Genomic DNA, 13,121 nt, shown 5'->3' on the forward strand with positions numbered 1-13,121 from the left:
TTCAGTCCATGGCTTCCGCTTTAGTCTCTGCCTCCAGGAACCCGCTTAGAGTTCCTACCCTGACATCCTTGACCAGGAACATCCTTGGTGTGGAAGCATTAGCTAAGTAAGCCCTCTCCTCTGCAGGCTTGACTGAGGTGTCACGGCAGCACATGGCCTCCCTGACAAAGACACTGCTGAAAACTAAACCCTGGGGAGCAGCAGCAGGGGTCCAGAGACCTCAGTAGCTGACTGCCAACACTGCTGACAGGAAATGTGCACAAGTCCAATTCCCATGATTGACCAGCATGCTTGGACCAAATGAGTTTTTATTATAATACAAAACTAATAGATTAGTAGCAAAACAATTGAACAAGCCTGCGTGTGGATGCAGTGACCATCCTAGCACGTGGGAAGCTGAGACACGAGGAGAAGACATATCAAGGTTAGCCTTGGTTACAAAGCAAGACCCTGGTCTCCACACAATATACAACAAACCATCAAACACCAGAGATCACTGAAGTCCCCAGAGACGACACAGGAAGGGGAAAGAACAGAACTTGAGAGGAACCTTTTTTTTTTGACAAGGTGACAAAAACTTAAAAAGGACTAAAATGATTAACTCAAATCTGTGTTAAAGGGTCAAGGGTCAAGCACGAAGATGGCTCCTTTCTCCAGTCAAGCGCAGTGGCTGCGCTCTACCCAAGGGGTGGCAGCAACAGCCCTTGAATGCAGGTGACTGTGTTTGTTTACTTTAAGAGGAACAAATTTTATGCTTTTAAATATTTGAAACAAAATTAAAATTAAATGACATGAAAATTATATAGTCTTCTAACTTTTAGTGTCCACAAATGGTTGGGGTATACGGCCAGAATTCCCATGTTCTGCATGGGCAGAACTGAGTGGTTCAAACTGAGACCATGTGGCCCTCCCAGCCTAACACACGGACAACCTTCCCCTTTACAGAGCGTCTGCTGACACAGCTGAGCCAAGATTTACCTCAGCAGCTTTCCTGTGGCACAGGGCTGGTCTCTGTCCCCAATGGAGAGGATGATGGCTAGATGTGGGGCTCCCTTGCACCATCAGGCAGGAAGAGAAGCAAGAGTGCCCACTAGTGCCACCTGCAGCCCAGAAAAGGAATGGCAGGCAGGGAACTGGGCTGTTGGGGAAGTTTGTCACCTGGCAGATCCTGAGTAACTATGGCCTCACTGATGCCTGTGGGGAACACAAACTTGGCTTTTACCGGGCGGGCACTTTTTAAACTGACAGAACAGAACCGCGACTACAAATCCTTCTTCCCACATCCATGTATGGGGCAGATGCAAAGATGAGATGCTCCCAGCACTCCCATCTGCACTAACTGCTCCCCATGCACAGAAGGAAGACAAGGCACATTGTCACCACAAGAATGGTAGAAGGCCCTGTCTGTCTTTTCTAGGTCTGAAGGGAAAGTCACACAGAAGCTTGCCTTGTGAGCCCTGCCTGCAGCCTTCAGGTTACTGTTATCAAGACCACCCCATTGAGACTCTGCATGTCAACTAACTTCTGAGGATGAGGGGGCAGTGTGTCATAGCCAGCAAACTTATACCAAAAGAATGAACACAGGACTATAACGTGGTTGGTTCTGCCAGCCTATGCGCCATGTCTTCTGTCACCAGAGACAGCCGAGGACTCACAACCTTTCAGAGCAAAGACTCACAGAGAAGAACCACTGACTTTCCCCTTCCCCTAGAGTCTAGAGGAGGCACAACACTGCACCTGTGATCTGTGCGCGTGTCCTGAGGTCTGTGTCCACACCCCAGTCTGGACTGGGCTTACAAGCCGGCTGAGGTGAATACTGAAGGAGTGGTGTTCTGAGACTTAAGGTTGGAAAAGCTCAGCTATGACCACAAAACGTTCAAGATGGAGCACTGGACGATTCCAGGCGCCCGGAGAGAGGCCGTGGAAGGTGAGCACAGCCACAGGAGGCCTCATGTGAGGGCTACAGAACCACCACACATCGCATTCCCACTAACCCCAGAAATTCAAGGAAAGGCACAGAGGCAGGAGGACTCCACTTCTGCCCAAGTGTTCAGGACTCAGAAGGGACACAGAAGAGAAAGGCAGAGCTTTCTGTGTTGTCTCAAGAGCCTCCAACTTACTTCATCATCTTCATCTTCATCATCGTCAGATTCAAGAACACCATCCAGTAAATCTTCTATGAAGAAAAATAAATTAATCAGAAAAACCACAAAGCTTGTCACTTGGTCATGTGAGCATCATATGGAGAGTCATGCTGCTGGGCACACCCGACACCCCTGACTGCCCTGACCGCCGCCCTTCCACACTCCTGACCACTCACTGGCACACACATTTCCTTTCTTGGCCATCTTGAATCAGCCATAGTAGTTTGCTACCATTTTTTTTTTTTTTTTTTTTTTTTTTTTAAGGTTTGTTAATCTATGATGATATTTCTTTTTTTTTTTTTTTTTAAGTTTTATTTATTCTATTTATATGAGTACACTGTAGCTGTCTCAGACACACCAGAAGAGGGCATCAGATCCCATTACAGATGGTTGTGAGCCACCATGTGGTTGCTGGGAATTGAACTCAGGACCTCTGGAGGAGCAGTCGGTGCTGTTAACCGCTGAACCATCTCTCCAGCCCCCTGCTACCATTCTTAACAACCTCAAATATACTGTTTTTATCAGAACATATTTATTCATATTCTTATAAACCCCACATTGGAGGGAGCTGCAGGGCAGGAGAATGAACTAGTGCTTGCTCCCAGGAGCCTGCTGGCGTCTACAACAGTGCTGTTTCATGTAATCCTCTTGACAGCTTTGTTGAGCATCACTCCTCATCACAAGTAACAAGTGGAGGATGGAGGACCCAAGGAGCTGTCTGTGGTTCTGCTTTCTAAACCCCGTTGTTCTAACTTAAAGATGGAGATTTGGGAAAGGGGTTGACATGAGGTTACCTTTAAATGAGCTTCAATAGGGGGTGTGGAGGGCGGGGAACAGGACAGATATAGAGACAGACAGAATGACACATAAGGGCCATGAGAAGGTCTTGTGAAAGCCGGGTGGTGGTTGCGCACGCCTTTAACCCCAGCACTTGGGAGGCAGAGGCAGGCAAATTTCTGAGTTCGAGGCCAGCCTGGTCTACAGAGTAAGTTCCAGGACAGCCAGGGCTACACAGAGAAACCTTGTCTTGAAAAACCAAAAAAACAAAAAACAAAAAAAACAAAAAACAAAAAACCAAGAGAGAGAGAGAGAGAGAGAGAGAGAGAGAGAGAGAGAGAGAGAGAGAGAGAAGGTCTTGTGAAGGAGGAGAACACTAGGAGAGATCTAGCTTTACACTATAGAGATGCTATGATGGGGCCTTGAAGGGAGAGAAAGAGCCCTTCCTTCAAAACTGGGACAGAGCTACACTAGGAGAGACAACTACCATGCATAGTGTGACCAAGCCTGAAAGGAAGAACAGAAAATCCTCTGAACAAAGAGAGTTTCTGACTCAGAGCTTTTTGGGGGTTGAGAATGTCAGGAAGTTCCACACCATGTGACTTATGACCTAGCCTTCAAGCAAAGGGAACAGGGACAGGGACTAGCACAAGGTAGGAGCATAAATTGATCACGCAGCTGCAAGGGCTTGCCTTTCCACTAAGGCTGTGTGCTTTAGACTGTCAGTGGTGTGTGTGTGTGTGTGTGTGTGTGTGTGTGTGTGTGTACACTGTCAGTTCTTCATTAGAGGTTGGAGAGCACAGCCTGATTTTTCCAAGCTTCCTTATCTGGTCTCTTAGAGTAGACAAGCCTAAGGTGGCAGGTCTGTGATATAACACAGGGTGGGGGCAGCCGTGTTCTTAAAGACTGAGGCTCATTACTAGCTCGGTGGGGTTTGCACACATGCACAAGTTCACAGTACTCAGAACCAGAGAATGAGCCATTCCCCCACCTGGCAAATGGGGATCATACTGCTTACTTCCTTGGGACCTGAGAAAGGAGGGAAGGGAATAATTTAGAGGAATTTACAGAACACCAGAACAAGGCACTTGGACCAGGTACATGACAGACATCACCCAAATATGAGATACTTTCTCCTCCACAAAGCCTTCTGAGCCATCGTCTCTCTCTCAGCATTGCATCTGGACTCCAACAGCACTCTCCCTGTGGAAGACCTATCCCCAGTGGACAGATAGCTACTGACTGGCTGGGAAGCCTCCTGGAGGCTAATCACCAAACTGAACTGAGCTGCTTAGGAGACTAGCAAAGTTCACTTCTGGCTCTGAAGACTGATGGCTAATCTTGACTGTCACCTTAATGAGATTTAGAGTCACTATGGACACAAATCTCTGGACAGGTCTATGAGGGAGTTTCTAGATTATGATAACTGGGTAGGCAGCCACACTTTAAATGTGGGCAGTCTTACTTCACAGACCAAATTCCTGAATGAAAAAGAGAAGGCAAGTTGAGTGCCAGCACCGTCTCTCCCTGCTTCCCAACAGTTGCATTGTACCATTGCAGGTACAATGGGGCTGGCTCCCTCCAGCACATGCCACAGTGATAGACTGTTTCTTCAAACTGCAAACAGAAAGGGGCCCCTCCCCCCTTACATGCTTCTGCCAGGTATCTCACCACAGCAACAAAAGGTAATACAGGACACTGGCTCAGATGACTGGCAGGTAAGACAGTGACTGAGAGCAGGCCTGGCATGGCTGCATAGGGGAGGTGTGACATAGTTCCTGCCCCTGGAACATTGCCAGGCCCACATGTGCTGATGGTTGCTGTTGCCCTGAAGCGGATCTGCTATCTCTTCTGTTTTACATTCAGTCTCTCTTTCTGGGGAATATACTTCCGCCATTACTCAGAGATAAGCACTCCATAATAAATGAAACAGATGCAGTTCTCAGGAGTGAGGAATGGAGACGGTCATGAGGCTGTGGAGGATGAGGATCAGGCCTTCTGCTGGCCTTTAGGGCCATGGGAAAGGATCTAGACAACATAACCACGGAGGCCATAAAAGCCTACGTGGTCCTTTGTAGAAAGGACCATGCATTAATTAGCCAGGGCGAACTTGGGGCTATCAAGAACAGAGTGGTCTCAAGAAGAAAAGGCATGTGATAGACGGGTTTGTCTTATAGGAGGAAGGCTTGTGTATGATCTAGAAACAAACAGTATTAGAAGGGGAGTCTATGAGGTCATAGGATTGCTAGGATAGGAAACAAGGATTGGAGAATTAAAAGCTGATGTACAAGCATATAAAAAGCCAATACTTGTTCTCCTAGCTACTTGAAGGATCAGAGATGACAATACCTATTTTATTTGCATAAGTTTTAAAACTTTGTAAGAAATTATTATTTTATTTATTTATTTTTTTGTAAGAAATTATTTTACCTTAGTAGTCTATCACCTTCTGATTTTATATGAAAACAGTTACTAAAGACTGCTGTCTGCTGTACTAGGAAACCGGAAGAGCTGTGTGTCCAGCTACCCGTGAAGAACAGGCTGCGTAAACCTATAAGGAGATGTGCTTTTGCTTTGTGTTTAGTGTCTGTTTTAAGGAAGCAGGGGCTGGCTAATGATCCGGGATTCAAAAAATTTATGTAAATTTAAGGATTTCTAAAAAAAAAAAATCTATTAGCAATATTCAAAGTCTTGATGATGTAGCTTTAGTAAATAAAGCCTGGGTTCAGGCTCTCTGGTCAGAAGGATGGGAATCCACAGGCAAGGAGAGCCCTTGACCTGACAGCTCACATCCACTGCCAACCCCGAGGCATTATGGAGTCAGCGCTGCTCCCGTTCCCCCTTTATCAGGACCCTCCTCATGCTGAGGCTGGACCTCGGCAACTGAGCATGGAAGACCTTCCCTGAACACGGTGGCCCCATCAAACAGCTGGGGACCCAGGCTGGGTAAAGGTGGGCAAAGGCCTGCCACATGTACAAACTCTATCCTTTCCAAGCAAAGGTGCCTATGGCTGCTCTAGCTTCTTCGGTGTGGACTCACACCAACGGCTCCAGGAAGTTCCCAGGCCTTTAGCCTTGGATTAGGGTCTGTCTTGTTTGGAGGATTCTAGTTCTCTGCCTCTGTAGCAGTGGACAATTACTGCAAGACAACCTAGATCCAACTGTGTAAGCCAAGCTAATAAATCTTCTTTTGTAATGCATATATATGCATATACAAACATACATACATCATACATACATACAAACATACATACATCCATATGCATGCTGACACAGCCTCATCCTAAGGGAGAGTTTCTATGACTTTCCTGGTCCAGAGCCGCAATCTGTCCCTTCAGTGGTGTTTGCACAGGTCCACATCCTGCTGACCTGCACTACTGTCTCAGAAAGCTTGCTGTCCACACAGTGCTTTGCAGCTTGCATTTGGGTGAGTTTTAATCATCCAACACCCTCTCTCTGCCCATGGACAGCACACTCCATTCCGTCCGCCATGAGAAGATGCCTTTCACACTGCACCACCGCTGTTGCCAGTCACCTACTCCTGATGTTCACACATGGTAAGGCCCCTCAGTTGGGCACTCACTACACTGACTCCCAGCCTAGTTTCCAATCCCCAGACCCTATAATGTCTTAACTTGTTGGCTCACACATCCTAACTACCCAGAACCCTCTAGCCCCGTGACCTAGAGTACCTCACAGGCCTCAGCTCCTCCTCCTCCTGGGACAACCATCTCTCCCACTACTCCTGAACCAGTGCACGCCTTATAAAGGCCCTCCCTTGGTAACTAACAGGGCCTGAAGCTAGGAACCTGCTCTGCCTTGCTCCTGCCTGGTGTACTGGCTGGTGTCTCTGACCTTTCTCTCATGATGGGCTACTATGTGCTGGCTACCCTCATGGATGGCTGGAGTTGTGGCCTGAACCTGAGTCAGGACAAACCTCCCTACTGTTGTTGTTGGCTGCACACTCTGCATGTTTCTGTACCAGGCTGAACTTTTCCCTTGGGCTTCACCAGTGTTCCACCTTGCTGGGACAACCTGAGAATTTCAAAGCTCCCCTGGTCCCCAGAGTGATTATGTCAGTATGGGCAAAGCCCAGACTGGGAACTGTGAGTGGAACGGCTACAATGGGCATTTCCCAGATGCACTGGGTGAACGGCTCACTTGTGAGGAGAGAGGAAGACGCTCTCATTTGTTGTGTGCTGAATGGAGCTGTGCACTTGAGCGGCTGCCAGGGAAGACATGGGAAGAGATGGGTGATAAATTTGGTCCCCAGATGTTGGGAGTACTAGGGTCCCCAGTGTCAGGAGTTCACAGAAAGAGCTAGAGGCTTCCCTATCCTTCACAGGGCTTCTCTGGTTCTCTTGCCAGATGTGTATCATGGCCTTGGAGGAGACTGAGAAGAAAGGGACCAAGCTGTCTCCTCCCTGCTGTCAGGTGGCACATACACGTTTTTCTGGAATGGTGACGTGATGACATTTTCTACATGGTGCTAGGACTGGCACCTGTTTCCCTAACTGGCCATAGGACCTGGGAAAGTTTCCCTTATCAGTGGGGCAGGATTTAAGAGGGGACAGGAGGGGCTCGTAAAGAGATCTTACAAGGGTAGAGAAGGCTACCCTTGTAATTGCCTCCAACTCCTCTTTGTTGACCACACACTTCTCGTGTGATAAGCGAACTATATTGTGATAAGAGATCTTGGACAATCTGGCCTTGACTACTTGGCTACACACGTGGGGGAGGATGTACACGCACACTTATGTGTGTATGCATGTGGAGGCCAGAATCAACCTTGCATGTCATTTGACAGGAGCTGTCTATCTTGTTGAAATAGTCTCTCTGTCTTGGACCTAGGTTGACTGGCCAGTGAACCTCAGGATCTGTCTGTTTCCAACTGTCTAGTTCTGGGATTACAAGTGTGTGTCACCATGCCTGGCTTGTTTTACATGGGTGCTGGTGATCGAACTCAGGTCCTTAATCTTGCATGACAAGCACTTCAGTGATAGAGCTACGTCCCTCTCTCTATCACCCCACTCTGTGTGTGTGTGTGTGTGTGTGTGTGTGTGTGTGTGAGAGAGAGAGAGAGAGAGAGAGAGAGAGAGAGAGAGAGAGAGAGAGAGAGAGATATGCATGCAGGTGACATGTGGTGTGTGTAATGTACATGTGGGGGGCAACATGTGTGTGTGTGTGTAGTGGGGTGTACTAAATCTGGACCTGACCTTGTACAGGTCAAGTAGTCCTACTGAGCTTTCATATGCTGAACTTGGCTCCCCTACTTTCTTTTGTTGTCTTTTTAATTTATTTATTTTTATTTTATGTATACTGGTTATTTGACTGCATGTATGTCAGTGTGAGGGTGTCAGATCCCTGGAACAGGAGTTAAGGCAGTCGTGAGCTGCAATGTAGGTGCTGGGAATTGAGCCTGGGTCCTCTGGAAGAGCAGTCAGTGCTCTTAACCTCTGAGCCATGGCTCCAGCTTCCTCCCCTACCTTCTTTAAAGGCTTCTTTTCTGTTTCTGTTCTTTGAGATGGAGTCTTGCTATGTAGTCTAGTCTACCCTGACTCAGGATGGCTCAGCCTCTCTAGTGCTGGGATTGCAAGTGTGAATGGACAGACTACCATATCTGACTCAAAAGCCTCCTGAATGACTCCCAATGTATCACAACCTTCTGTGAGAAAGCTGGTACATCTTTCTGTCATATGTGACTAAGTCAAAAATATGAGACAGAGATAAAACTGACCGGAGTTCAGCTGCTTGATGATAAACTCTATCTGGCGGATCATTTCGGCACTGCCTTCTTTGATGAAACACCGCAGGATATCCTCCATTCCCTAGGCACAGTGAGGAGAGAGCAAACGTGTCAGGGTGGGATGTGAAGGACGTTGTTCAGTGAGGTAGTTTCATCTAATACCAAAGGTGTATTTTTTTTTCTTATTTTGAGGAAACATTTTTTAAAATAAAAATTATCTGCTTGGTATTAAACATTCATTTTAAAATTCACAGTGAAATGGTTTTCTTCTTGGTTGACTACCTCAACTTAATTATAACATTATAATACACTTAGAAAGAAACCAGAAGAGATCATTAGCTTGCACTGGGTGCCTGCATCCCAGACTCAGGTGCATTCACACCACTGCCTTCAGTTTCCATGATTCCCATGTACTCTGGGAAGATGAGTTCTTTCCCATGCTTCCCCTAAGTTTATATACGCTGTCTTCTGAATTTTAGGGTCATTTATGAGTTTTGAAAAGCTAAAACACATGTTTTCAACAGTGAAATTCCCGTTCTATTAAAAAGCATGATGGAGGGTGTAGGGAGCTGGCCTGGCAGGGAAAAGCACCAGCCGCACAGGCCTGATGACCTGAGAACAACCCGGGAGCCCGTGTGAAAAGCCCGGGGTGGCAGTGTACAGCTGCGGTACCAGCATTCCTACAGGAGACAACAGGTAGAGACAGGCGGTGAGACTGTGAGGCTGAGTACGGCTCAGCAGCAGAAACAAGAGACGGTGCCTCAAGACAAGGCAGGAGAGCCAATGCCTGAAACCTTGCCTGGGACTCTTCTATGTGTGCACGCTGCCCCACCTCCCAAATAAACGAAAACTACTGCAGTTTGCGGGCCAGAATCCTACAATGTAGACCAGGTTGGCCTTAAATGTAAAAGAGATGCATCTGCCTGCTTCTCAAGTGCTGGGATTAAAGGCATGGGCCACTATATCTGGCGTAATTAAAAATTTAAAGACAGAGTGATAGGGCTGGAGAGAGAGTCTGTTGAGAGCCCTTACTGATCTTATAGAGGATCCAGGTTTAACTGCTAGCATGGCAGATCACAGTTGTCTATAACTCTAGATCCAGGGTATCTGATGCTTTCTCCTGCTTCCCCAGGCAGGAGGTATGCAAGTGGTACATACACATACATGTGCAGGTGAAGCATCTACACATATACAACTAAAAGAAAAGCCATAAAAATGATAGTTATTACACTGTGCAATTATAACACAATGACACCAGAATTTTCCACTCTTAAGAGAACTAAAGCAAACTTGGAGGTAAGATACTAAGGTAGGCACAGTGCAGTCCCCCTCTCTCCTCCTTCTCCACAACACTGGAATGTGTGTATGTACTGTGCTGGATCAAACAAGGTTATCTTGGCACCAAGAGGGGAAGGATATCTAAAAATGAACCCAAAACAGAACAACTGGTGTCCAGAGAGGCTGGCTCACCAGCAGGCAAAACACGCATCAAAATGCTTTACATTTGCCCTTGAATTTGTGGTGACATGAGCCAGTATGGTCCTTATTTTATTTTTAAATAAATAAATAATTTTTGGAAAGAAGGTCTTACTATGCAGCCCTAGTCCTTATTTTATTTTTAAAATTTATTTATTTATTTGTTTGTTTGTTTGTTTAGGAGACAAGGTCTCACTATGCAGTTTTGGCTGGCCTGGAACTCACTATAGATATACCTGCCTCTGTCTCTTAAGAGCTGGGATTAGAGGTGTGAGCCATCATGCTATGCTCTCTTTTTAAATAGCCTGGTCTAGAGGCAATAGCTACAATAGAATCAAAGATAGTCCATATAGCTTGGATCACATGGAGTTTGGATTGTGAGCCTAGCTCCCTGAGTCAGGTCCCATGCTACCTAACTCAAATCACTCAACTTCTCCCAAAGACAAGATATATCTCTGGTACTACTTATGCAACTGTCTGTGTCTGTCAAAATGTAAGGCCTCTATGCAACTGTATGTAAGAACTGTGCAAATTATACCTAATAAATGGTGACTAGTCCAGCGGATGGCACAATGGATGAGTGAGCGGTGAAATGGCACCTGCTGGGTCTGGGAGGAATAGGTGGCTCAGGTGAGAGAGCACAGCTCAAGCCCTGGAGTAAAGGAGGTGTCCCCCGGGGGTACAGTGAAAGATCTGAGGGCTGGACCAGAACCTTGGAGGACAGCATTCCACGGGAGGCTGGGATGGAAGCATAGAGAAAGCAGACCATTGAGGAATAGTCTGGAAGGGAGGAAAGACTGATGCTTGTCCTGGAGGCCAGGACGGAGTGTTACAAAGAGGACTGAGAGACTATGGCAGCCCTTGTGGGGCCAGTCAGCCATCTGGGCTCATCCTATAGTCATCCACCAGTCTGCCTTAGTCCTTAGCTATCAGAAGAGCTAAACGTTCTCTCTCTACTCACACCGTGGCCTCTTCCCCGCTTCCACACCCTGAGAGTGAGTTAGGGCTTCTCTATCATTAGGAGACAGGGACGTGCTCAATCCCAGCATGCCAATAACCACAATGGCTACCGAGAACTCAGGAACAGCCAGAGACAAAGAACTCGGTCCAACTCTTTTCTTGCAGAGGCAATTCTGTGATCCACCCATATCTTTATAGATCACTTGAGTTCAATTGACGCTTGTTCTTACATCTCCAGTTTAGTTAGCACGTGGAAAGCAAACATTTCAGCCCCTGTGTAGTTAGGGGACTGTTTGGACACCTCACAGCAAATACTCCAGTGAAAAATCTCACATATAGTTTTTAAAACCACATATAGTAGGGTAATGTTTAATCTAAATTATAGAAATGAGAAGGCATAAAAAATAACAGTATTCTCTGGGTGTGGTAGCACATGCCACCATGAAACCCTAGCTGGAGCACCAAGGCCTCCAGCCTGCCCTGGGCTACAGTGAGACCCTGCCTCCAAAAATAAACAACAAAACATGTTATTTCATCCTAAAAGCAATGGCCTGACACTTCAGATAACCCTGGACAAACACAGGGTTGGGAAGGGTGACAGGGACTCATTGCTTGTCATTCAGATGCCTCAGAGGGCACAGTGTGCCAAGTAGAAAGAAGTGATGAACTTAGCCCAGCTATAGTTAAACAGTGAAACAAAGGCAAGTCTACCTTAGTGGAAATGCTTGAGACCAGAAATGTTTGGAATTTTTAGATTTTGGAATATCTGCATATACATAATAAGTTAGATATCTTCAGACCCAGGTCTAAAGAAAATTAATTTGTTTCAGTTTCACATACCTTCAATATGTAGCCTCACGATGATTTACATACTGTATCTACTGTATCTATATTACATAGTATACGATATAGACACACACACCTACTCAGTCAGGTGTTATTCCTGAGACTGTCTCACTGTATAGCCCACAGTGGCCTCAGGCTCACGACCCTCCTGCTTCTGTCTGCTGAATGCTGCAACCATGACTGGCCCTACCTGGCTACACATTTTTAACAGTTTTGTGGATGAAACCGTTTCATGGTGTGTATTTTTCATCTATGGCTTCATGTCTGCGCTCAAAAAGTTTCTGATCTTAAAGCATTTTAAAATTAAAAAATTCAGCACTTTTAAATTGATTTTTAATTAATTTAATTAAGTATTAAATATACTCACTGCTGATTCTCTTCTCATGTACACATTTAAGATGACACATAGGTTTTGCAGATTTAGTTTAATTTTTATGTGTGTTTGTGTGCACGTGCGCCTGTGACGGGAACTGAACTTGGACCTCAAGAAGACTAGCATGTATGCTTAACTGCCGAGCCACTTCTCTGGCCCCCGTAGTCTGAATGTTTTGTGTTAGGATGCTCAGCTTGCCCCAACTGGGATGGCAGTATTAGAGTGCGAGGAAACAACTGAATATGGCCGGATTTCCCACTGGACTCAAGACTGTATTAGTGCTGGGATGTGGCTTAATGGCAGAGTGCTTTCTTAGTCAATAAAGCCACATTAATTTCATCCCTGGTAGTTTGGGGAACAGTAGAGAGAGAGAGAGAGAGAGAGAGAGAGAGAGAGAGAGAGAGAGAGAGAGAGAGAGACCGAGAGAGAGACAGAGAGAGAGACAGAGAGAGACAGAGACAGAGAGAGACAGAGACACCAGAGGGGGAAGGAGAGGGGAGAGGTTTAATTTCTGGTATGAGACACTGCAGCCCAGGTGTGGAAAGCTCTGGAAGCAAGCAGAGGATGTCGCCCCCCTGGCTGGTGTGACTCTAGGCAGAGACGGCTGCTCCCAAGTCATCAGTAAGGAAATGGACACAATATAGTCCTTCAGGGGCCTCTGAGCAAGTTAAGTAGGAGAAAGCACCTGTCCCAGTACCAGAAAAAGCAGTGAGCACCACTAGGCGCACCTACTGTGTGCATGTGCATGCACGTACAGTGTGTACCCGGAAGCCAGAAGGTAACTCCCAGGAATCAGCTT

General features: G+C 46.4%; 1 protein-coding gene across 3 annotated transcripts in view; it reads right to left on the reverse strand.

Annotated features, from left to right (window-relative positions):
* Positions 1-13,121, reverse strand: part of Armc9 (armadillo repeat containing 9) — a 122,174-nt gene that overhangs the window by 59,295 nt on the left and 49,758 nt on the right. For all 3 annotated transcript variants that reach the window (XM_076914870.1, XM_034521624.2, XM_034521623.2), the window contains exons 18-19: positions 8,659-8,749; positions 2,121-2,176 (exon numbers count right to left, since the gene is read on the reverse strand). In XM_076914870.1, the coding sequence (XP_076770985.1) occupies positions 2,121-2,176; positions 8,659-8,749 (147 nt within the window). The remainder of the gene's footprint in view (positions 1-2,120; positions 2,177-8,658; positions 8,750-13,121) is intronic.

Source organism: Arvicanthis niloticus, chromosome 17 (assembly GCF_011762505.2).
Source record: "Arvicanthis niloticus isolate mArvNil1 chromosome 17, mArvNil1.pat.X, whole genome shotgun sequence".
In the NCBI taxonomy this organism is placed as follows: domain Eukaryota; kingdom Metazoa; phylum Chordata; class Mammalia; order Rodentia; family Muridae; genus Arvicanthis; species Arvicanthis niloticus.